General features: G+C 40.5%; 1 protein-coding gene across 1 annotated transcript; it reads right to left on the bottom strand.

The window, feature by feature from the left end:
* Nucleotides 1-9,830: 9,830 nt before the first annotated feature.
* Nucleotides 9,831-10,346, bottom strand: LOC148036174 (uncharacterized). Its single transcript, XM_087678891.1, has one exon. It carries the CDS (start codon nucleotides 10,344-10,346, stop codon nucleotides 9,831-9,833), a length of 516 nt encoding a protein of 171 aa, XP_087535017.1.
* Between the last annotated feature and the right edge of the window lie 15,920 nt (nucleotides 10,347-26,266).

Below are 26,266 nucleotides of genomic sequence, written 5' to 3'. Positions count from 1 at the left end.
AAGCTTTCATGGCAGTCAAACCCTAAGGTATGTATCAGTGCCATTGATCTTCTGCTTACTCTAGGTTATTCCAAATGTGTTTGAGTCTTTCTGGGAGAGCACTTAGGCATTTTTAAGAGTCCCATTGTGTGCCTCACTCCATTAATCACATTGGTAGAAGCCCCAAGATAGACAATGTGATTTGCACTACATGACTTGGTTGTCCTAGCTACCCCCCATTTTCTTACAAATTCTATCTACACTAAATAAGGGGAAAAAAATCCCATTAGGTAGAATAAAGATGGAAAATATAGGTATAGAAGGGATTGCATATAGCAATAAAGCAAAAGCATCATATACAAGGTTAGCATACTATATTATCAATGTATTGTATGATGAGTGACATTGAAACTTCCACTATGAGACTCTAAGTGCTAATGAAGAATCCTAAAACTAGTGTGAAGTGAAATATCATCACTCATCAACCTTGGCTTGAGAATCAAGGAAGACTAGGGGGGCATCTTGTGGTCAACCATCATCCATGAGTGAGATAAGCTTTGCATTCTATGTCTCTATGGAGATTAGAAGGGTCATCTTCTGCAATGAGCCAAGCTATGTATATGTGTTTTTGGTCATGTTGTGATGGTTGGAGTGATTGTTGTACTTTTTGATGAAGTGACAAGTCATCTCAAGACTACTTGGTGTGTTTTCTAGAATGACGGTGTGCCATGGAGTTACTCTTAACATGTGATTTAAAGAGGGAATATTAGTGTGCATAATGAATGTGGTTGTTAAGAGACTCCACTTGATCTAGGCATTTATACTACCAAAAGCATGACCCTCTTCTCTTTGACTTCCTTGTTTTGGGCATTTGATTAAACTATCTGTTGAACCACTTGATTTAACTTTGTAATAAGATTATTATTGCTGATGGAACGCCTGGTCTCATGCAGACAAAGTGTGCCATTTAGTATGATATATGCACCATATTCATGTGATTTATCTTTATCATGATATTTCTCAAGTATTGATTCACACCACTCTTTGATATGTTGCTAGATATCTTCACTGGCTTTGTTCTTTCCCTTATTTCTAGCTATTTTTACTCACTGTCAATGTGTAGTTCAAGTATACTTTCTATTACAAAAATGGCTATAGATTTTCACCTCAATATCAAAATGAGGAATTACTTGGTTCAAAATGAAGCTAAAAAATAACTCTTTGAGATGAGTTGTCACACTTTACTTTATTGAATCATAATATTTTGGAAATATTCTTTCTTTGTTGTACAAAATAGCCCAACACCTTGTAAATTCATTGTTTTGTCCTCTCAAGCATTATCAAGTTTTAAACTAAGGTATCTAGACCCTATAATAGCATGGATATAACCTTTAGGCAGTGAGTACCACATGCAATCATGTGTATAAGCCATATAGGAACTATGAAATATCATATAACATATGTAACAAAAAGTGAATAATTCCACCAAAATGACTCCTAGTACCGTGTTTCTCTATAATAACTTATAAGAGATTGTAAATAGCCTAGAATAGCTTGTAGCACATGTAAATGGCTGAAAATCTATCCCAATAAATATCCAAGTGCCCTCTTACTCTTGCAAGTATCCATATCCTGCTAATAAAGGCCAAAAAAACCTGTAAACAACATGTAGTCCCCATAGTTTGGCCAGTCTTGTTTGAATGCTCTTTGCCTGAAATCTTCAAGTCTTCAATTTCTCCACTCACAGTACCTCTGTGAGGGGTAAACTGATGGAATGGGCTCCCTATATGGGCTTTGAATCACCAAGAGGAGGGCAAATTTTCCCCCGAGTCAATTGATCGCAGCCCTTTGGGATCTCATCAATAGGGGACGGGTCACCTCTCTTTTGTCCTACTATCTCCCCTGGCATCTACCTTTTTTCTCGATGGGTATATACATTGTAAGAGCATTTTACTCTCTGAAACATAGATGAAATGCGTTACTAAAATAAATCTTTCAACCCTTAATGATGTACATGGATTGATCAATCAAAAGAAAATTAAAAAATGAGGATTGACTGAGGGTCTTATCAGTGTAGATCAGTGACTCATTAATTGAAATACTTTTCCTTTAAAATTTATTCTTGGGTACAAGAGAATCAAATGGTAAAATTAGGGTCATGTATTAAGGCAAGCAACTCCCTCTCTCTATTTCTTCCTCCCTCTCTCCCCCTCTATATATGTGTGTGTGTGTGTGTTCTTTTCGTTTCTTTCTTTCTTTCTCTATCCTTCCATCTCTCTATTTTTCCTTCTTCTCTTTATTTCTTGCTCTCTCTCCCTCCCTCTATTTTTCTTTCTCCCTCCGTTCTCTTCTCTTTTTCCCTTTCCTCTCTCTATTTTTCTTACTTCTCTCTCAACACCATATTGGGGAATATTTGGATTTGTCATAACTTGAACACTATAACTCCAAATCGAGCATTCTATAGCTCCATAGATTCCATTTTTCAAGCACTTTCCAATTATAGGTCAGATCATATGGTTTTGAGAAACTTATGGGTATGTTATCCGGGTGCCACCTTTTTAGTATTCAAAAAATGGGAAACTTATGGGTATGTTATCTGGATGCCACCTTTTTAGTATTTAAAAAATGGGAATTGGGAGATTCCCAAACTCACTAATATTGTGTTTCTCTCCCCCTCTCTACATATTTTTCTTTCTCCCTCTCTTTATTTTTTCCTCCTTTTCTTTTTTTCTCTCTCCTTCCCCCTCCCTATCTTTATTTCTCTCCTTCCCTCCTTCCCTCCCTCTCCCTCTCTCTCTTTATATCTAAACATACATATATATATATATATATTCTCTCTCTTTCCCTCCCTCTCTATTTTTCCTTCTACTCTTTATTTTTCTCTCTTTCTCTCTCTCTCTCTCTCTCTCTGTATTTCTCTTTATTTGTCCTTCCTCTTCTCCTGTTTCATTTCCTTTCTCTATTTTTTTATTTCTCTCTCCCCCTCTCTCTATATATTTTTTTCTCTCCATCTCTCTCTTTGTTTTCTCTTCTTTTTTATTTTTCTCTCTCCCTTTTTCTCTATCTAATTTGTATTACTCTCTCTCTTCTCTCTCTCTCTCTCTCTCTCTCTCTCTCTCTCTCTCTCTCTCTCTCTCTCTCTCTCTCTCTCTCTCTCTCTCTCTCTCTCTCTCTCTCTCTCTTCATAAATAGAAAGAAAGAGAGAAGCGAAGAAAAGAGAAAAACAAAGAGAGAAGAGAGAATACACTTACCTCAAAGTTTTAAGAAGAATCCCTTCATGTTTTCCTCCTTCTTCTTCTTCTCTTTTGTGAGTTCCCTCCTTCTTTGCACATGTCTCCTCTCTCTTCATGAATGGCAATGGCAATGGCAGCAGTGGCCTCTCGCTCTCTCTCATATTTACAAACTTATAAAATACCATGCTTGGGTTCAAGTTCTTTTTTTTTCTCAGTACGCCATTGCTATTTACATCACTATTTGCATCACTATTATGATAGCAATGCATATAGCAACACCATCTAATTGCATAAAAAATGGATGTCACTATGAGAACACTGCCTAATTGCATCAAAAATGGCCATCGCTATGCTTTCATTTCTTTATAGTGGAAGTAGAGACATGAGAGGTTGACGTGTATAAGCAAGTGTGTTTAACAACCCAGCATATCACTTATTTAACCTCACATGATCATGAATTAAAAATGCACCCTTACAATCACATAATCAAATGATAATAAAAGGGAGTTTTTTTCGTAATATTTAACACATAATTTAACACACTCATAAGTATTCCAAAAACCCCCCTCCTCCCCCCCCCCCCAAAAAAGGAGAAACTTTTTGAACAAGCAAAAAATAGCAAATATGATGGGAGAGAGAGAGAGAGAGAGAGATGTTGTACGCAATGCAAGGACAAGTTGGAACTCATATCCAAGGCATGGGAGCTTTCGTTAGGTAGAGGGAATCCTCTTCTCAAAAGATCAAAGGTTTGACTCACTTGTAATATCACAAGAATCTATGGTTTGCATCAATTTCTTTTGCTTATGTAAAACTCATTTCCTATTCTTGTTTTCCATTATTGATTGTTGAAGGATCTCAAATTTCTATTCATACACTGCATTTTTCTCTAATACTCACACTAATGTATTTTTAATAGATATTTTTAATGTTTTTTGTAAACAGGTCTGTCAATTCTATCTTAAACTTGTTTTTAAACATGATTGGGATTCTGACAGTTTGATGCTAGGATTTATTTGTTCTAATTACATTCTATGTTTAATGCATTTTTGAATGCTTGTTTTAACAGCTTTATAAATGTTGAGTTTAACGATTTTTTAAAGGCTCAAGTAAATGCTCCAAACCTTGTATCGACATTACATTTGTGATTATGATTTCTAGTAGAATTGTGTTTATAGCCTAGTTGTGAACATGTTCATAAACACTCTATTCAATGGTTTAGTAAACACGTAAGCTTAAAGTGTTTAAGGTCTCTAGTTTGTGTTATATTATATATTTTTTAATTTATAAGGGAGAAATCTTTCAAACATGTACGAGTCTCCTTTTCAAAGTACTTAATATAGAGAAATAAAGTGTATGGAAATAGGGAAAAAGAAAGTAGGCAGATTGTGTCAGTTAGCTTCTATATATAGAGTAGCTATAAAGAGAGAATAAATTACAAACTAGCTAAAGAGAGAGAGAGAGAGAATAGAGTATAATACAAAGAGAAGAGTACAATAAAGAGAGTAGAGAGTGGAAAGTGGAGAAATGTATGAAATCTCCATTTGGAAGGCATCTAGAGGCATTGTTCTCTCATTTGACTATTTACTAGTATTGAGCTAGTAATGCTAAATAGTTCAATTGAGCATCTTCTAATCAAAGGTCTAGCTTAATTCCTCCATAGACACCTTAATAATTGATATATTTTAGATAGGTAGACCAAAGTTAATCCTCATCCAATATGAACCCTTCCTGAAGTGTGAGCTCTGTGTGTGCCAACTAGATGAACAAAGTATTGAGAATACATTTATATCACATTAACATGTGTAATAGTTACAAATTAAGCTAGTTATATCGATTTACTAGTTTTAAAATTTTTTTGACTATGTGTATGGCAAATAAGTAGTTTTTTTCTCTACGGCTATTGGTATATTCATCAAACTTATTTTTCTATGCATGTGTAAGTGTACGTTGGTAATATGGTAGCTATATATCAATATATTTGTCAATCCTTTTTTCACCACTTATTCCAATGGTCTTACCAATGTCGTATGACCCAAGCTTATACTATTGTGCACTTCGATGGTGGGGCCTAATTAGTTAAAACTTATTTGTGTGTATTTTTTATATTAAATTTGAATGGCATTTTCCTCATCCCTTGTAGTACAATAGCATATAATGGTTCAAAATCTATGACTCATTAAGTCTATCAAGTCGCATGACTCAATTATATGGACCTTCATTCTAATGACATATCTTAAAAATCAACAAGCAAGAGTGAGAAAGTTTGATTGATAGAGAGAGAGAGGGAGATCAGAGAGGAAAAACACTAGATACTAATTATTTGCTGTTTTTTAAATTGCTACTACACTTGTTAGCATGATCGGAGGCCCATAAAAGCACACATCTATGGAGTGTGTCTATGCTTGCCTTTTGGTGTGTCCTTCACATGTTATAGCAATGATGTGTATGTATCCATTTGTTTGTAGCTTTAAACATTAGTATTCAAATTTAAGGAGGTAGGTTGCCAAGGTAGTGTTAACATTAATCAAGATATACACATATCTATATTGATGGAAAATTGCTCGTCTAAGGTTACGTCCATAACCACATCAAAGTTATCAAGAATCAGACGTGGCTACGAACGTGTAGATAGATATGCCCATAAAAGCATATCTACGGAGTGTGTCGATGCTTACTTTTTGGTGTAGTGTTGTGCACACACTGGCACAATATCTTTTAATAACGTGCATTTTCTTCTTGACATCCTCACTAATTACTTCATTAGACATTTGGATTCCTTGAAATAAACTTCCGATCAGTACACATCGGAATATGCAGTACAAACACAATTTATAAAAACAAAATTATTCATGCATTAGACGTGCAAGACTACCGACATTGCAAGGATAGTTGCGGTTCCTTGGCACAAAGCCGCAGTTTTTTTGGTGAACACTGATTATGTGTCATTCAAATGATATTAGTAGTAGTTAATATCAATAATAGGAAGGACAAAACAACCAATTTCTGAATATCTTGTGACTTATTTACGATTATCATTATTAGTAGTAACCATCTTGTCGCTTCAATTATCTGCAGCCACATCGTATGGTACTGATTGTGCAAAGCAATAATTGATATTCCACTGGTTTCACGGGGATCACGATTCTTTAGCTAGCCAGATCAGAAGTCACATTGGAGGTCGGTGCCATCGGAGAGATGGAGCGCGCAGCCTGTCTGGTCGGGGTAGGCCATGTGGAAGAAGCAGCAGTTGCAGGCGCTCGGCAGCTCCTGGCCTGGGCTGGAGCTGCAGCTCACGTACTCCACCACATAGCATGCGTCCGAGCACGGCCCTATCTGCGCCCTTGCGCCTACAGCACACAGTACTATAACATCAGCCATAAATTGATCAACGTAATTGTACCATCAATGACGATCCAATTAATCTCACCAATCATTCATCGCATCAATTCATCACAGTCGCACAATCAACGTCGTCAATAATCTACTCAAACAATCGATACCAGCTAGGCCAGAAATTATTCTGGGGAATGAGAGTAATTTATTGACAAGCAGCGAGTGGATATAATAACTTGAGTGTGTAGTATATGATTTAGTTACCTGGATGATGAGTAACAATGGTGGCAGTAAGGAGGATGAGGAGTAGGGATTGCAGCCAGACAAGAGTTGGCTGGGCACGGAGGCTAATGGGGGCCATAGCTGTGAGTCGTGTTGCTGGTGATATCACAGACACAGAGAGAGACAGAGAGAGAGAGAGCGCTGAGTAGGTTTGCTTGTCAGATTGCCCACTATAACGTATAACGACACAGGCAAGATCCAAGAAGCGCTGGACTACACTCGCCGCACGGGAGACGTGGCCCAGTAAGATCGAGCCGCGTGGTCTGCCATTTCGGTCAACAGGCGCCTTTGACTCATGGATATAAAATGTCAGGCTAGACAGTCCAAACAGCTCACTCGCTCGATCAAGAATCGCAGATCGACGGCGATCGCGCCCGCGGCCATGAAAAAACTTGAGAGAGCGTCGACTTGTCATCAAATGACGGTCTCCAAAGTCGTTGCTATCCTTTTTGCCTCCTTGAATTACTTTTTCTGTACGTCTCTGAAAAATTGCAAGTTTCTTCTTCTATTTACACAAACTTAACTAATGCCACATTTTGAATTTCAAAAGCTTCCCATGACATTCACATGACTCCAAACCTTGGATTTTAATGAACGTGGCTTTCCATCCCACATGCTTTAGAAAGAAGATAAGAGAGGAGATCCAAGGGTTTACCATTGCGTGCATTTAAGGCTTATTCAAAAGCACCCTTATTTGTAAAAATTTTCAAATAAAACACATCCTTTTTTAATTCAATCTATAAATTATTTCTTTATATGGTACCCTTCTATATGTAAAAATTGTATAAAAATGATATCTAAAAAATCCTTTTCTTTTGAACTCACATATTTATGAGTGACTCACCCCAAGGTAGAGCAACAAGACAATCTACATTCTTTAGATCCCACGTGCTTGGATAGGAAGATAACTTTGTAGTACTAATGTCCACACAAGCCAATCTACATAGCCCAACTATAGAGTGGGCATTATCCTATTCCTAAGTGGTTACCATCTCCTTGCTTTCTATACAAAATTAAGACACTCTAGATACGGGATCTATATGATGGCTATCTTGTGTTGATTGAGAAGGCTAACCAAAAAGTAATGCAAATACAGACATTCTTCCTACACGCTTTTATCACATACTTTGCAATTTCTCAATTGCCATGTGATTCATGTAAGTCATATATAAAAAAGCATCGAACGGTTTTTGTTTTGGATACTCAAGACTAGAAGGGGGATAAACTTTTCCAATTTAGGTTAAAATAGAAACATAACAAACGCATGTGTGCATGTGTCTGCACACATGCACACACATACACATGAATATATATATTTATATTTAGTTGTTTTTTATTGTTTCATTTTACTAAAGGAAATTTAGACCAATATTCTCATGTCAAATGAAAGCTCAAAATAGCATATATTGATTGAAAATATTTTGACAACTTTGTGAGACATGTTTGGAATGTTTGTTAATCTTCTGCAAATAATACTACGTATGCAACATTTGTGAAAACATTTTTAGAATGTATGTCAATCTTCTTTCAAATATTACGAAGTATGCAACATTTCTTAACTCATATTAGGTTTGGTGGCTTCATGATTGAAGGATAGTAATAGATGTTCTAAAATACATTTTAGGCTCCTAAAATTTAGGGGCAATTCCTACAACCAGGTGACATCCACTTGAACACAGAAGAAGCATTCTCTTGTGGCCCATAATCTTGGATGAATCCGTGGTTTGCAATGTCTTGAGAATTTCAAACCTACCAAACACTACAACAGAAACGAGGCATAGACGCGCATGCTAGACGCGCAAAGTCGGGCGCGTCTATCACAACGTCTATAAGTGCGTGTAAACGTGCATGTAAATAGACACGTATTTTGCATCTATATATCCGTGCAAATAGACGCTAATATAGACGCGCCAGCAGACACACAATTATTTAACCACCTAAAATTAGCAATTCACGTAATTAAAAAACCAAAGTTAATAATTATTTAACCACCTGAAATTGATTCTTGAGCATGCACATGTGCGCATGATAAAAACCATAGAATTAAGAATACACATTGAATCATTGAATTAAAAAAATAGAGTTAATAATTACTTTTTCATTGCTCTCTAATGAATGGCAGTTCCTCCAGTTGACAAGCCTGATATAAGTAATTAGCGGCAAGCGACAAAAACCTTACAATTAGTAGCAAGCATTGCAATATGTATCTCGTAATTTCTCTACGTACTTGAAGATGATAAAAGATACTTCCTTTTTATTATGGAAAATTCAATTTAGCTTTAAAATTGACTATTGATTCTTGAGTATGCACGTGTGCGCATGATAAAAACCATAGAATTAGGAATACACATTGAATCAATAAGCAAATTATCTCATCGCTCTCTCTTTTTCTCTCTCCTCTCTCTCTCTCATTTCCTTTTCTCTCTCCTCTCCCTCTCATTCCTCTCCCTCCCTCTCTCTTTTTCTCTCTCCTCCCTCTCATTCCTCGCCCTCCCTTGCCCTCTCTCATTCCTTTTTCTCTCTCCTCTCTCTCTCATTCCTTTTTCTCTCTCCTCTCTCACTCTCATTTCCTTTTCTCTCTCCTCTCCCTCTCATTCCTCTCCTTCCCTCTCTCTTTTTTCTCTCTCCTCTCTCTCTCATTCCTCTCCCTTCCTTGCTCTCTCTCATTCCTTTTTCTCTCTCCTCTCCCTCTATCATTAGCATGGGAGGTTGGAATACACAAGGAGGGAGGTTGGAATACACAAGGATTACAATGCAAAGTGAGAACACTACAGGGTAGAGGAGTCTATAAAAAGACAGCTATCAATCAGGTGACACTTTTTGGGTACTGGCATGGGCTAACAATATAAGCAACTTGGACCAAGACCATTTCACAACTGAGCTATTGCCTTATTAATGTTAAGTATCACTTTATTGGCTCCTTTACCCTAAATATACTAAAGAAATCTGTACAACCGGACTGGCATTAAGTCCAAGGATAATTATTAAAATGCAGATCATTCATTAGTTTTGAAGCCACAATAAGGTCGCATCTAACGCTACAGCATCAGCCTTAGATTTTTGCAAATCCTCACCCACCAGCAAATCAATAGTGTCTCCGCCCAGATCAACCACAACAAGCTTTTCTCCTTCTCTGATGGATAGGAATCTAGCATTTTGGAGACAATGCAAAGATGCAACCTCTGGCTCCAGAACTACTCTTAATAGATGAGGGCTAGCATCCTCTGTGCATATTCTGCTTGACACTCCCTTGACCATACCAGCTTCCTGAGCACATTTCCTCATCTTTTGCTTGGTAGCTTCTGCCCATATTGCTGGCACAGAAAGACACCATTGAATATCCTTCATCATCAATTGCCCACCATACCTGTCCCTCAGGTAATGCAAGATAAATTGTGATACTTTCTTGAGGTAGTCGACGATGAGAGACTCAATTGAAAGGCCTTGAGGAAGAGCCTTCGATTTGGATTGACCTTTGTAAGGAGCTTGTTCTGCTAGATATAACTTGAAACCACTCATGAAAGTACTTCCGCAAGGAAGTGATTGCGTGCATGCAACAATCGTCTTGATGGCAATCTGGTTTGTGTTTTGCAGTAGGGCACAGAGGAGGCCTCATGCTGCAGGGGCCAATCGCGGTTGATGTCATGCACAGATGTGGATGTCGCGCATGGGCCATACCCTCTCTTGCTCTATTTGCCTATTATGTTTAACATCTTATCTCTTTTTCTCTCTCGTCTCATTCTCTCTTTTTTTCTCTCTCCTCTTCCTCTCTCATTTCCTTTGGCTCTCTTCCTCTCCTTCTCTCATTTCTTCTCCCTCCCTCTCTCTCTCTCATTTCCCTATTATGTTTTCTTCTCTCCCCCTCTCCCTCTCCCTCTCCCTCTCCCTCTCTCATTCCGTGTCTATTTCCACGTCTATGTTTGCGTCTATACTGGCGTCTACCTGAACAATAGACGCGCATATACACGCAAAAATAGACACACATGTCAAAATTCAAATCATACTTAAATCATTTCTTTTCAAACTACGCCTTTCCTTTCCTATGTTTTTTGTGGTTCTGAAGCTTGAGTTTAGCCGACATGCAATCTCTTCATGCCTCACCTAGTCTCTTCATGCCTCACCTCTTCTTTCATTTCAAACACATAAGAAGGGAAAAAGGAAAGCCAAGGATAGGAAGAAAGAGAGAACAAGAGAGAGGAGAACAAGAAGAAGCAGCAAGCAAGCATCAAGGGAGGGTAAATTACCAAGGAGAGGAAGAAGGAGAAGGAAGCAGCGCCACCACCCGCCACACCAAACACCCAAGGTGAGTCTCTCTCTCTCTCTCTCTCTCTCTCTCTCTCTCTCTCTCTCTCTCTGTTTCTCTCTTCCTCTCTCTGCTCTGTCTGTGTATTTAGGATTTGTGATTCCATTATGTATTGCATTTTGTAAATCATCAATGGCGGTCGTCGACCTAAAATTAGCGGACCGAGCGCGTCTGATAGCCCGTCTACATCTCAGTGTAGACGCAGATATAGACACGAAAAATGTTTCTCTAAGGACGCGTCTTAGAGCGCGTGTGCTCTACAGTGTACACGCACTGCATAGAAGGTTGACCTGCAGTCTACACGCGATTATACACGCGCATTGACCTGGAATGCGCGCTTGACAGCTCGTCTGTGCTGTATCTTAGATGCGCAGATAGATGCGCTGGACAGAAGGATCACTCTGGAGCGCGTCTGAGGGCGTGTCTAACCTGCAATTTAGACGCAGGGATACACGCACCAGGTCTCCCAGTTCTGATAGTAAATAATATATTTTTGCAATGATGAATGTGACCAATCCCATGTTTGTGTTTATCAGTTTTCTTGTTTAAGAGAAGCATTAGCACTTGTGTTATGCTCAATGTCTAAAGAAAGCTCTTTGAAAATGTAGGTAATATATAAATTTTTGTATGCAAATAAATTTGTCTTTTTCTTGTGTTTTTTTTGCAGATGTCATATCCTGGTTCATCTGGCAATGACCCTGATGTAGATCGCATGAATGATACATTGGCCTCCTTTGGCAGGGGGTCAATGCATTTTTTGGAGGTTTTCCTAGTAGGAAAGACTTCATGGGAGAGATGACCAGACACCTTGGCCGCTCTCCCACAACGGACAAGGTGTTCAGTGTCATGTCTGGGACGCCTCTCACGTCTTTTCTTGGCACTACTTCCCAGACTCCACATACAGGTACTCCACATGCATGTACTACATGCAAGTACTCCATATGCAGGTACTCCACGTGCTCCACGTGCATCGCCTGAAGCACAAGCATCTGTAGAAGCACATGCATCTACAGAAGGTCATGCGTCCAGCGAGACAGAGGGTAGTCGACAGAGAGGGAGGAGGGAGAGTCAAGGGGGAGGACGAGGCTTGTGTGGGGGTTGCCTAGGAGGTGGCGAGCGATCACCCTCACCAGTAGTTCACGTAGAGGAGGTTGTACGCCAGTACTATAGAGTTACAGATGCTGGTGGCATCTTTCATGATGATGAGGGAAGGGATGTAATGGCGTACATGAGGAGCGTCGTGCATGCGACGTATAAAGATTATTTCATTGCCTTCAAAAATCAGAAAAGCGGCTTGTGGCAGGAGGTGTTGAGGGTAGTCCATAGGAGGTACCCAAATCCTGAGGGTCAGCGATTCTCGGATGATTGGGGACGTATAAAAGTGAGGGATATGCTTCACAACAAAAGATCCCACCTCATGACACGGGCCAAGGACTCACTTCAGAGGCTGGAGGAGGGGTGTGGAGCCTATAGCCAACCACCTATGTGCCACCGCATAGAGTGGAAGAAAGCCAAGAAGAAAGCAACAGAGAAAGTGAAGAGTTGTCAGCATGTAGAGGCGCGACGGATCCAAATGGAAACAATGGGATCATCGCGTTACGGATCGGGCGGCAGAGAGTCATGGGAGGCAGAGTTTGTAAGTATATTTTGATTTCTATTTTTTTTAAATTTATATTTCTTTCAATTCTTTATATATTTTAGTCTAATATATTGTGACTCATAATTGTTTGTATATCTATAAATGTTTTGCAGACTACCATCGTTGGTAGGACACCTACTCCTAGAGAGGTAGGTTACCATCGAGGCCATAACCGCGCAGTGACATGGCTTCACTTTTATGAGGAGAGTCTCATCACTGAAGACCAATACAACCGGGCCATGAGGATTCGACAGCCAGAGGAGGTATGTTTTTCTTACTTTCCTATTAAAAGTATAGCTAATTATAACTTTTTCTCTACCTTGTCTATGTAAGCAACCTTGATCTTTGTGTGTATAGGCGAACCCGGATGTGGAGCATAGCGAGGAGGGGGATAGCGACGCTAGTAGCCATAGTGGTACTAGCGAAGTTGTTTCCTCTTCAGATTCGCAGAGGAGCACCATACCTCCTCATGAGGCCTTCTTTTCTTGTATATGTATGATATCTCTTTGAGCCTACTGCTTGCGGCTACGCTTTAGATTGCAAGCACTTAAACTTCCCTTGTAAATGCTTTTGATATATAATGAATACATGGAATTTTATTTTCAATTCTCGTGCCCGTAAGATACATTGTATTTTTCCCAAATACACAATCTGATGTATGGGAGGGGGAAAAGAAAAACCAGAGAGCACATGCTCTCTCGTTTTTTTTTCAAGTTCTGTTTTGCGCGTCTATCCGTGTGTCTAAATTGCAGATAATTCGCATTTATACGTACATCTATATTGCAGACTAAACGCGCTTATACACGCGCTTCATAATTCAAATTTAAAAAATAAATTAAATATCTTTTTTTTAAATGACATTTTTTGTTTTCCGTTCGCGTCTACCGGTGCTTGTAAAAGCACGTCTACCAGCGTGTCTATATGCACGTGTATGTGTGCGTCTATTGTGCATCTATTTGTGCGTGTAAATTCATTGATACATGCGATTATAGACGCGAAATGGTAGACGCGCAAATAGACGGGTGGATAGACGCGCCCGTAATAATTTCTCTATATTCAAAAATCGCGTCTAAATGTGCGTCTATGAGGCCTTTTTATTGTAGTGAAATATGATCATCAGAAATCTGGGAGACCAATTAAATGATTATTTTTTACATTGTTCAATTTTGAGAAGCATGCATGTGCACATAAATGCACATTCACACACAAACACAAGAACATGCACATGCACCCATGCAAGTAAACATACACACACACGTGCACACCCACATACACACTCGCCTCTCTCTCTCTCTCTCTCTCTCTCTCTCTTTCTCTCTCTCTCTCTCTCTCTTTCTCTCTCTCTCTCTCTCTCTCTCTCTCTCTCTCTCTCTCTCTTATGAATTTCCACCTAAGGCTTGTTCCAAATCTTTTATCCTATTATCTAATAATACTAGTAAAGTCTCATCCAATTTTGGTATCATGTAATACATTCAAATAGAATATTAGCCACTTAGGTGGCTCGTAGTGGAAAATTACAAGACTAATATTAAACTTCTATTCACTTTTGGCAGGACCCATCTAATTAACTTAAGGTATATGCATGAGCTAGCAAAGATTGGTCAAGATCCTAGGAAGTGGATAGGAGGTTGTTATTATGTGTGAAACTTTGGGAGCAACCCTCTTCTTACTTTCATCTTATCTCCTTATGCACCTTATTGAGAGTGAGTGAAAGTATGAGAGTGTGTGAATAATAGTACAAGTGAAGCACTTGGAGAGTGAAGCTTCTCTCTCACATTGTCTTCTTCCCCTTCTCCTTCCATTATATCTTGGATGGTGGGATGCAGAGTGTGAGGTTGAGGTTCCATATTTCCTTCTCTACATTTTCTCTTTTCATTGAAGTGCTTGAGGAGTGTATTAGTCATAGTGGAGTAGCAAGAGTCAATCAAAGAAGTGTCGCTTCAATCATGAGGCCACCATCAAACCATCCAAGATTTTCTTGTTTACTTAGGGTGAGAAGATAGAAAATGGCTTCGAGATTGACATATAAGGCAACCATGCCAGAGGTATTTGAGTCTAAGAGCATTGGACATCTTGAAAAAATAAGAATGCATCCATCTATCCAATGTCTTGTCCATCATATGTGCATAACCCAACAATTATAGTTCCATTGCTTATAAGATACAAATGGAATCAATCACTCTTAAGACATTTTCATTCCCATCGCATGGGCGAAATAGCAAGCTTGCACACTTGAGACTAAGATTGCGAGGTGAGGTAGTGATCTCCCATTTCGTCTCGTGCTTAATTTGAAACACACATGACTAGAATAGGCTACAATAGAAAATCAAGTTGGTGAGGAATCAATTCAAATTTTATTTGAGTGTTTGAGTAGATTAGATTAGGTAGAACTTAGACAACACAAGCATTGAAATTAAGCTAAAAAGGGCAAAACCATTTTGATAGGAAATGTCATGCCATGCATGCTTCAATTGCAACACCTGGAGCTCAAGTTATGGCCATCACCAAGGAAAGATAAGCTATATGGGATTGTTGGAATGATTTGATATATGTAGCTTTCACTTTCTTACTCGTACTTGATATTGCAAAAAATATTGAACCAAGCCAAGATCACTCTCTTTTGAACAAACTTTTCGTGGAGAAGGAACTTCATATGACCAATAGATTGGGCCAAGGAAATGTGGTACTTGACATTATTGCTAGTTATATATCCTTCTTCAGAAAGGTGCGACAATTCATTCACGTTTACCCTAAGTTCCAATAATTATTGGTTTCTACAAATAACTTGTCCCTAAGCCGAGTGATATTGTATCATTGCTCATTAACTTGCATATAAATAACTACTTCATTGTAGTTGTTGTATGTAAATGATTTTTTAATAGAAAAAATCCATGCACTTCACAAGAGAAATACCCTACAACCCTTGGAAGAAGCATGGTAACATTTTCTATGGCAGGATAAAATGAACAATGAGCAACAATGGTACTAGTAAGTGGTAAATTTTTAAATTTAACTTTTCATTTTTGGAACTAGATTCAATTTTTAAAACTAGAATCAACATCCAATTAACTAAAGGTGTATGCATAATGTAACGTTCTAAAAAAATCTTTTTCGCGTGGACTACCTCTTTTTAGGAAATAAGGATAATGAAAAAAATTTTCCCCTTATCCCCCCCAGCCGACTGACGAGCTGGAGGGGGAGGGGAATAGAAGAAGTAATTAAGCTCCTTGGTGGAGCTTGGAGAGAAGGGGAAGGCATGCGTGATGCCACGCAGGGGAGGGAGGATCCCCCTCCCCTCCCCTATTTAAGATCAAGGGGGCGTAGGCTGAAGTCAGTGTGGCCGCCGCAGATCAGGAAGACGACGCTGCCGCCATAAGGAGAGGAGGGAATATACGAGGAAGGAGCCTGGGGGAGGAGTATGAGGAGGAGCTGGGACGTTGTGAGGAGGGGAAAGGTAGAGGCGCTGCCGCCGCAGTAAGAGGGAGAAGAGTTGAGGGAGAGCGCTGCAAATTAATGCCAGGAGGGCGTTGCCTCCCATCTGCCGTGCCATAACCTCCTGGTTGACGCAGCCGTGTGACGGCCTCCAATTCCCCCCCCCCACGTGCAGATCTTAGCCTCCCCCTCCACGTGGTCTTGAGCTTCTAGAAGCTTGGAAGCTTCCAAAGGGGGGGCCTCTTTAACCCCCTTTCCTATACCTTTTACTAAAACCCCCCCCCCCCCCCCCCCCCGTGTTTTATTCCCCTAAGCCCCCTTTCACCCCCCCCATGTCAAAAACCCCATTTTCCATGGGTATTCGAACCCCCCTGCCGGGTTTTAAAAACCCCTTAAGTCCCCTTTCACCCTCATGCTAAAACCCCTTTCCCTTCACGTTGGAGTCACTCCCCTCAAGAGCAGGAAGGATTTAAGGGTCTCATTACATTTTATTCCCATGTATAATCCCTAAAAGCCCTATCCCTTGGCTTCGGGATCACCCCCCCCCCCGGTTTTATTCCTTGAAACCCTTTCACCCCGTGTCATAAAACCCTCCAATGGCCCTACTTGTGCCTATTATTGCCCCTCCCTTAGGATTTTAAAGTTCACTTAGGCTCCCTTTCCTTGGGCTCCCCTCCGTGTTTTTATAAACCCCTTAGTCGTTCCTTGCCCTTTTCAAAATATCCTTGGGACTTTGGGTTTTTCCCCTACTCGAAAAAGAGAAGAAGAGTATTAAAGTGCAAGGGAGCGATGGTGGAATTCCGAAAAGGAGTGTAAAGCTTCTTCTACGTCTGAAGGACTACAATTGTGATGCCTCCTAAGAAAGTCCAAGACGTAGCCGCAGGAGGGTCATCTCTCGGTATCCATGTGGATATCTCACCCCAAAACCAGGTTTTTCTTCTTGGCTTTAATTCCGTTTTAAGGCAATCATGCAAAAGAAAAATTGTTAGGGATAGGATATATTTGTCGGAGTTATTTATAATGAAGGATTTTAGCTTATTTAAATGAATGATAATGTATAGAACTTAGTTCCTTCGAATTGCATCAAGAATTATAAATTACGAGCAGATTATCCATTTACTATAGTAGTATATTTTAGTTAAATCCTAAAGATATAGAAATTATATCTTGCACCATTAGTCTTATTCCTTTCACAACGAATCATTGTAAATGATTAAATTCATGAAAGGTTTCTTTCGTTGCTCAAGTTACTAGGAAGTTATCATTGCTATTTGCATATCGTAGCAAGAGAAATGTTTGTTATTTGGCACGAGTTCATCTGCAAGGAAAAAGGTAGTTTAAATTGAACTGTATTGACTGAAAAGTAAATTGTCACAAGGATAGCAAAACTGTGACAAAACGATTAATATTACCTTCCAAAAGTTATCCAAACCAATCTAAACATAGAAATATTCATACCCTAAGCACTTGACCATTTTCCTTATTGTAGGGTCAAACAAATTCGTAAAGATAAAGATCTAGGGCTGTCCCCGAGATCCTTAAAAAGAAACCCTAGGCCCGACATATGTCAGCTTAAAGGATCTAAAACGGATTACTCCATCGCAGGAATTGCGCAGCAAGTATGAAATCATTTAGTCTTGTGATTGATTCACAAAGAGAAAGGGTAAAAATCCTCATCAAGGATGGCAGATCCCTACGCAAGTTATCTTGCAAAAGGACGTATTTTTGGATATCCTTCTAAATAAGGAAAGTTGTAAACCAGAAACTAGCATATCTAAGAAACTTTAGGGTTGACCAAGTTGGGTTAATAAGGTACGCCCTACACCGGAATGTAAAGGATCTTGCCAATTTACAAGACACCTTGGGAACGAGTGCTGATACACTCAAAAAGGAAAAGAACACTTCCTTAGCAGTTTGCCAAACAACACGGTTGATTAATGGAAATATTTGTGCTTGCTAGAGATTTTAGGGCTCTGTTTGAATTATGAATTACAAATTAAATGAGTACCTATACTTCAGGTTAAAAGCTGAAGGAAGAGGCAGTTTCAGTTACCCCCGACTACCTGCCTAACCCTAACCAAGGGGGTTGTTCACCGCGCCGGGAACGTGGACCGAACCTGCCGCGAGAGGTCTCTCCGTTGAGCTCTACTTGGAGTAGGAGGACGCTTGGGTGCCAGGGGGGGCTCTGACCGTAAATCCCTCGCCTTCCGAGTCCTGCACAAGAGGCTAACGTTACTCGGGATTGGATCTCGAGGCCCGCATACTAGTTTACGGGCAAAAGCTTGGAATAGTGATCCCTGGGGATTACTGGATAGCCTTCGGGCGGATTATGGACAAGCCTACGGGCGGAAATCCTTGTATTTCAAAGATAAAATGATGAAATGTTAAAAAAGAACTTGCTTGATATTGTTTTTCTATGTCACATGATAAGATTACGTGAAGGAACCAGTGCTTAACAGGATTAATTAAAGAAGCTGATTGTTATATGTCAAATTAATGTGTTAGATAATTACATAACTAAAACAAACCAAGGAAAGTGCGGAGGATAGACCATGGGTCCGTCCTACGATTGGGTGGTCCCGGTTAGCCGGGAACTTTTCTCAAAAATCTCAAAGAACAGTGGGATGATCATCATCATCAAAACGAATAACGAGAATGATGACCTAGAGTTACGTCTTACCCGATTTAGGCTATTTTAGGGGAACCGAATGGGACTATGCCTTATGGCAAAGAGGTTGAGCTTTGCATCCCTCTCGTTTCCCATTCTCCTTGAACCAAGTGCAGCGTGAATCCGCTTCGGACCTGGCGTATTTTCATAAAGTAGTTCGCTCGGGTCTGACGCTAGTTGCTGTTACCTAATGACCAATCAGGAAAACCATAATTTCGGTCAATCCTAAGTGGGAACGGCCAGGATACTTCTGCTACGTGGCAGACGCGGAAAGACCTAGATCGCAAAACCCGTAACATTCCATGGAAGTGTTGGGCAGAGTTTTCTAGACATCCTTTCCGATGGACTACTAAGACGTGTCCTGGGTGATACTAGGGGACACGTTAAAGTTGGTATCAGAGCCGACCAAGAACGGAATTGTTTTTATGAGATCTCAATAAAATGAAGTAAAGAAATTGTTGCTGTCCAAACATTTTCTCACCTTCAATGCCATCTTGCAGAATTATGAAGCATGGAACAAGTTTTTGGTATTTCGGGTCATGTTTATGACTGCAATGCATTCTCCCCTTTATAGACAAAGAATTGGGACGATGAACATGCTGGAGAAAATTTATAATCCATCACCTTTATACATAGAACGAAGAAGGACGGGGTCTTCAGGAATCTACTATATAGCCGCCCACCGGTTTGCTTATCTACGGACCAACCTAAAGAGGATCAAGTGGTTGGAAGGCTTGAAAGTCGTGAAGCTGTTCATTTTTGTGGAAGCTCACGTAAATTCGACTTTACATATTCAAGGTCGGAGGGTTGAAATGAACTCATATGTATATGAGGAAGTAACCCGTGTAATCCCAGGCGACAGGATTAAAGTGTTGGGCCGCCATCAGAAGTATGGATTCCAACAGAAAGGGTATCCTGAACTTCCAATGAATTATCGATTCCTAAAGATCCATGACCCAAAACCCTACTATTACACAGTTCCTGTAGACAAATGCAATACAACGTTGTTCTCCCCAGACTAAATGTAATGATTGGCTTATCATCATAGGAAACGTTGTGTTCAAAAAGGCTATGCCCATGTAAATACAAATAAAGACTTCTTTTTATCAAAGTCTGTTTGTGCATAAGAGTTGATAAAAAAGTTAAGTAGCTACATTGTTTACGAGATAGTTGAACTATAAATGAAAGATAAGCTAACGACGATTATCATATAATAACGTTAAGAAAACTTTTATCTAGGCACAACCCCAGGTACAGGTTCCAAATTCGCCTCCCACATCAAGTATTGCTGTGACCCAGGAGAAGAAGTTCCTCCTCAAGCAGATAAAACCACCCGAGTTTGACGAGAGAGGCAGATTCGTCCAGGCTGATGCTGAAATTTGGATTGAATCCATGGAGGATTACTTTGAAGCAGCTGGTACTACACCTACCAATCAGGCCATGCTCGCCAATTTAAAGCTCATCGGTGAAGCCAGACTTTGGTGGAAGCAATGGTGCAGGGATCAAGGGACTTTAGAGGGGTCCGTGACCTAGGAGAAGTTGAAGAAAGCCGTGCAGAGAAGATATTTACCACCTGCATATTGTACGCAGAAAATGAATGAGTTCTATGAGCTAAAACAGCTAGGACTCACTCTTGACGCATACTACTCTAAATTCGTCTCACTTTTAAAGTATGTGCCACAGATGGACATGACGTAGCAGGTGTCCAAATTTTGTGCGGGCTTAAATCCACCCGTAAGTACCCGTCTCGAATCTATACGTCCATCAGACCTTCAGGATGCACTCATTCGAGCGGCGCCTATAATTCAGGAGGTGCAAGCTAGACCAAGGGGTAACAAAACTTGGTCCTATAGTGACCCGAACAGAGGAGCATTCAGACCGTAAATGAAGAGAGTTCAAGGTCATAATCAGAGACAAAGGAAGAAAGCAAGGACAAATAACGTCAACAACTTTGTTCCTACTCAAAGTAATGGCCGAAACCTCCATTGTTTCCACAGCAACGAACCCGGTCACTTCAAGAGGCAATGTCCCAAGCTCAGCGGAGGACATCGTGAAACGCCTTTCCAAGGTACAGGCCGCGGTCAAGGAGCCATTACTCGTGGAAGAGGAAGAACCGCTTGCATTGCCAATAGGCAAAGATGCGGAGAAGAAGAAGAGGAAGATCCGACTACGGAAGCTGAATTCGAAAAAGCGACAGTCCATGCCGCTTTACACAAGAAAGGGCCGAATCGCCAGTTCTCGGTGATTCAGACACCCTCGGACTATCAAGGTAAAGGTTTCAAAACCTTGATTGATTGTGATAGTACACATTCCTTTATCTCACTAGCATGTGCAAAAAGTTTAGGAATAACCACAGTAGAAGCACCTACCCTGCTTGTGGAATTGGCAAACGGTCGTGAGGTAACTTGTACCAGGCAAATTGCTAAGGTGGAATTCTTTCTGGGAGGAAAGAAGACTTCAGTCAAATTCAGAGTCATGAATTTAGGTATCCATGAGTGTCTACTCGGGATGGATTGGCTTAAGCCTAACGATGCCCACATCCACTATGGAAAGGGTCAAGTTTCCTTTCGAAACTCTGAAAGGGAAATTGTCACAACTCAAGGTGACGCCGGAGTGCCAAGAATCCAATTAGCTAAAGTATCTCGGATCATAAAAGGAGTCAGAAAAGGATTATCCGTTTACCTGATCAAACTCAACAAGTTAGATCAAAAGCAAGAGTCTCATGAAGGACCTTCTTGGCTAAAGGAATACGCTGACGTATTCCCTGAGGAATTGATTGAACTTCCACCTCAAAGAGAAGTAGATCATGAGATTAGGCTAGTACCTGGAGCTGCACCAATTGCAAAGAGATATTATAGAATGTCCATACCGGAAGCAATTGATTTGAAGGAACAACTCAAGTAACTGTAAGATCAGGGTTACATCCGGCCTAGCAACTCACCGTGGGGAGCTCCAGTACTATTCCAGAAAAAGAAGGATGGGACATTTCGACTATGTATTGATTACCGAGGGTTGAATCAATCAACAGTCAAGAACAAGTATCCTATTCCTAGAATAGATGAGCTTCTTGATCGTCTTCAAGGTGCAAAGATCTTCTCCAAGATTGATCTCAGGTCAGGTTACTATTAGATAAGGATCAAGGAAGAAGATATTCCAAAGATGGCCTTCAATACAAGATATGGGCACTTTCAGTTTTAGTTATGTCATTCGGGCTTACAAGTGCACCTGCCATCTTCAATAGATTAATGCAAGATATCTTTAGACCATATCTTGATGATTTCGTGTTTGTCTTCTTCGATGACACTTTAGTCTATTCTAAACAGGAAGAAGATCATGAACCTCAACTTCGGATTGTCCTTGAGACAATGAGGTCTCATAAGCTGTATGCAAAAATGAAGAAGTGTGCATTCTTCAAGCGTCAGATTGAATATCTGGGATTCATAGTATCATCAGAAGGAATATCAGTAGACCCAGCCAAGGTCAGAGATGTGCTTGAATGGCCAATAATAGTTCTGTCAAAGAGATACGTAGCTTTCTTGGATTGAGAAGATGGTATAGGGTCTTCATCAAAAACTATGCTTTGATTGCAGCACCTCTTACAGACTTACTAAAGAAGCAGACTTCCATTACATGGTCAACTTCCGAACAAAATAGCTTCGACAAATTGAAGCAAAGTTTGGTATGAGCACCTATTCTAAAACTTCTTGACCTCAATAAGGAGTTCGAGGTAGTAACTGATGCTAGCATTCTTGCCTTGGGGTGTGTACTTATGCAGGAAGGTCATCCAGTAGCATACTCTTCAAGGAAATTGAAGAGTCATGAAAAGAATTATGCCACGCATGATCTAGAATTACTAGCTATCATCCATGCTCTAAAGCTTTGGAGACACTACCTGTTGGGTAACAAGTTTACTCTAGTAACCGATCATAAGAGTCTCAAATGGATTTTTACCCAGAACGAGCTCAACATGAGACAACGTCAGTGGATTGAGGTATTGGAGGAATATGATTTTGAAATCAAGTACCGACCAGGGAAGGAGAATGTAGTTGCCGATGCACTCAGTCGCAAGGCATTCCTAAATTCCCTAATCTTGTAGAATCCATCAACGGCCAAATCTCTGGCTACAAAAGTATCTATGCCAAATAACCCTATACTTGAACTAGCTAGAGAGGAAGCATGCCATGATTTGGCCTACCAAACAATGATAAAGGAAATATCTACCAAGGAGCAGAATCAGAAGTTGCAAGCTAAGTATCAGGAATTTTCCATTGATAATGGACTTGTCTACTACAGAACAAGGCTGTGTATACCAGCAAGCCAGTCACTTAAGCAGAAGATATTATGGGAAGCTCATGATTCTCCTTTCGCAGGATATCCTGGCTATGCTAAGACTCTTAATGCAGTTAGGAAAAGCTATCATTGGGAGAGGCTTAAACGTGACGTTCTCAAGTATGTCACTGAGTGTTTGTCTTGCCAACGTATCAAGGCCGAACATGTCATGATGCCAGGGAAACTGCAACCCCTTGACATTCCCCAAATGAAATGGGAATTCATCAGTATGGATTTTATTTTGGGCTTACCCCAAGTCCAAGGAGGATACAATTCCATTATGGTTATGGTTGACATGCTTACCAAGGTTGCACACCTGATTCCAGTAAAGACAAACTATAAAGCCTTCGACATTGCAAGATTGTTTATCAAGGAGATATTCAAGCTACATGGATTACCTAGAAGAATCATTAGTGATCGATATTCTCTCTTCACATCACACTTCTGGAGAGCTATCTTTGAAGCTATTGGGACTCAACTCTGTTTTAGCACCGCCTACCATCCCCAAACGGATGGCCAAACAGAGCGAGTAAATCAAATCATTGAGGATATGCTTAGGGCATACTGCTGTCGAGAGCCGAAGAGGTGGATTCAATACTTGCCATTAGTTGAATTTGCCTACAATGCTTCTTACCAGCAGAGCATTCTGATGACTCCTTTCTAGGCATTGTATGGTCATGATTGTCAAAGTCCCCTAAACTCCTCTGATCCAACCCTAAGAGTTGAAGTGTCAAGACCGATGTTGGAAGACATGGATGATCAAATAAAGTCAATAAGACAAGACATACAAGCGGCCAAGGATAGACAAAAGGCATACGCAGATTTGAAACGTCAAGAAATAGTCTTTGAAGAAGGAGACATGGTCTTCATTCGTGTACGCCCTAAAAAGAGTTCTCTATCCCTAGGAGAATGCAAGAAGCTAAGTCCAAGGTATTGTGGGCCGTACAAAATCCTCAAATGCCTAGGACCCAATGCTTATAAATTGCAACTCCCTGAGAACCTAAAAGTTCACAATGTATTCCATATCAGCCTCTTGAAAAAATATGTACCCAACCCTAATCATGTACTTGATGACCAACAAATTGTAATGCCTAGTCAAGGAGTCCTTGAACTAAGGCCAGATAGGATCTTAGATGTTAGGGAGAGACAGTTAAGATCTAGAACCGTAAGAGAATGCCTCGTCTAGTGGAAAGATTATTCCGAAGAGGATGCCACCTGGGTAGATGAAGGCACTCTCATCCATCAATATTCCCAGTTTATCTCGAGATGATGACATCTCGATTCCTCTAAGGGGGAGAGAATGTAACGTTCTAAAAATATCTTTTTCGCATGGACTACCTCTTGTTAGGAAATAAGGATAATGAAAAAAAATTTCCCCTTATCTCCCCCAGCCGACTGACGAGCTGGAGGGGGAGGGGAATAGGAGTAATTAAGCTCCTTGGTGGAGCTTGGAGAGAAGGGGAAGGCATGCGTGATGCCACGCAGGGGAGGGAGGATCCCCCTCCCCTCCCCTATTTAAGATCAAGGGGGCGTAGGCTGAAGTCAGTGTGGCCGCCGCAGATCAGGAAGACGACGCTGCCGCCATAAGGAGAGGAGGGAATATACGAGGAAGGAGCCTAGGGGAGGAGCACGAGGAGGAGCTGGGACGTTGCGAGGAGGGGAAAGGTAGAGGCGCTGCTGCCGCAGTAAGAGGGAGAAGAGTTGAGGGAGAGCGCTGCAAATTAATGCCAGGAGGGCGTTGCCTCCCATCTGCCGTGCCATAACCTCCTGGTTGACGCAGCCGTGTGACGGCCTCCAATTCCCCCCCCACGTGCAGATCTTAGCCTCCCCCTCCACGTGGTCTTGAGCTTCTGGAAGCTTGGAAGCTTCCAAAGGGGGGGCCTCTTTAACCCCCTTTCCTATACCTTTTACTAAACACCCCCCCCCCCCCCCCTGTGTTTTATTCCCCTAAGCCCCCTTTCACCCCCCCCATGTCAAAAACCCCCTTTTCCATGGGTATTCGAACCCCCCTGCCGAGTTTTAAAAACCCCTTAAGTCCCCTTTCACCCTCATGCTAAAACCCCTTTCCCTTCACGTTGGAGTCACTCCCCTCAAGAGCAGGAAGGATTTAAGGGTCTCATTACATTTTATTCCCATGTATAATCCCTAAAAGCCCTATCCCTTGACTTCGGGATCACCCCCCTCCCCGTTTTATTCCTTGAAACCCTTTCACCCCGTGTCATAAAACCCTCCAATGGCCCTACTTGTGCCTACTATTGCCCCTCCCTTAGGATTTTAAAGTTCACTTAGGCTCCCTTTCCTTGGGCTCCCCTCCGTGTTTTTATAAACCCCTTAGTCGTTCCTTGCCCTTTTCAAAATATCCTTGGGACTTTGGGTTTTTTCCCTACTCGAAAAAGAGAAGAAGAGTATTAAAGTGCAAGGGAGCGACGGTGGAGTTCCGAAAAGGAGTGTAAAGCTTCTTCTACGTCTGAAGGACCACAATTGCGATGCCTCCTAAGAAAGTCCAAGGCGTAGCCACAGGAGGGTCATCTCCCGGTATCCATGTGGATATCTCACCCCAAAACCAGGTTTTTTTTCTTGGCTTTAATTCCGTTTTAAGGCAATCATGCAAAAGGGAAATTGTTAGGGATAGGATATATTTGTCGGAGTTATTTATAATGAAGGATTTTAGCTTATTTAAATGAATGATAATGTATAGAACTTAGTTCCTTCGAATTGCATCAAGAATTATAAATTACGAGCAGATTATCCATTTACTATAGTATTATATTTTAGTTAAATCCTAAAGATATAGAAATTATACCTTGCACCATTATCTTATTCCTTTCACAACGAATCATTGTAAATGATTAAATTCATGAAAGGTTTCTTTCGTTGCTCAAGTTACTAGGAAGTTATCATTGCTATTTGCACATCGTAGCAAGAGAAATGTTTGTTATTTGGCATGAGTTCATCTGCAAGGAAAAAGATAGTTTAAATTGAACTGTATTGACTGAAAAGTAAATTGTCACAAGGATAGCAAAAGTGTGACAAAACGATTAATATTACCTTCCAAAAGTTATCCAAAC

Source organism: Lygodium microphyllum, chromosome 5 (assembly GCF_053477565.2).
Source record: "Lygodium microphyllum isolate KBCC chromosome 5, Lygodium_microphyllum_v1.1.10, whole genome shotgun sequence".
Taxonomy (NCBI): domain Eukaryota; kingdom Viridiplantae; phylum Streptophyta; class Polypodiopsida; order Schizaeales; family Lygodiaceae; genus Lygodium; species Lygodium microphyllum.
This window is presented reverse-complemented; position numbering and strand designations above follow the sequence as displayed.

Coding starts and splice junctions, on each gene's coding strand:
- LOC148036174 (XM_087678891.1), bottom strand. CDS start 10,346: ATGAGTGGTTTCAAGTTATATCTAGCAGAACAAGCTCCTTACAAAGGT.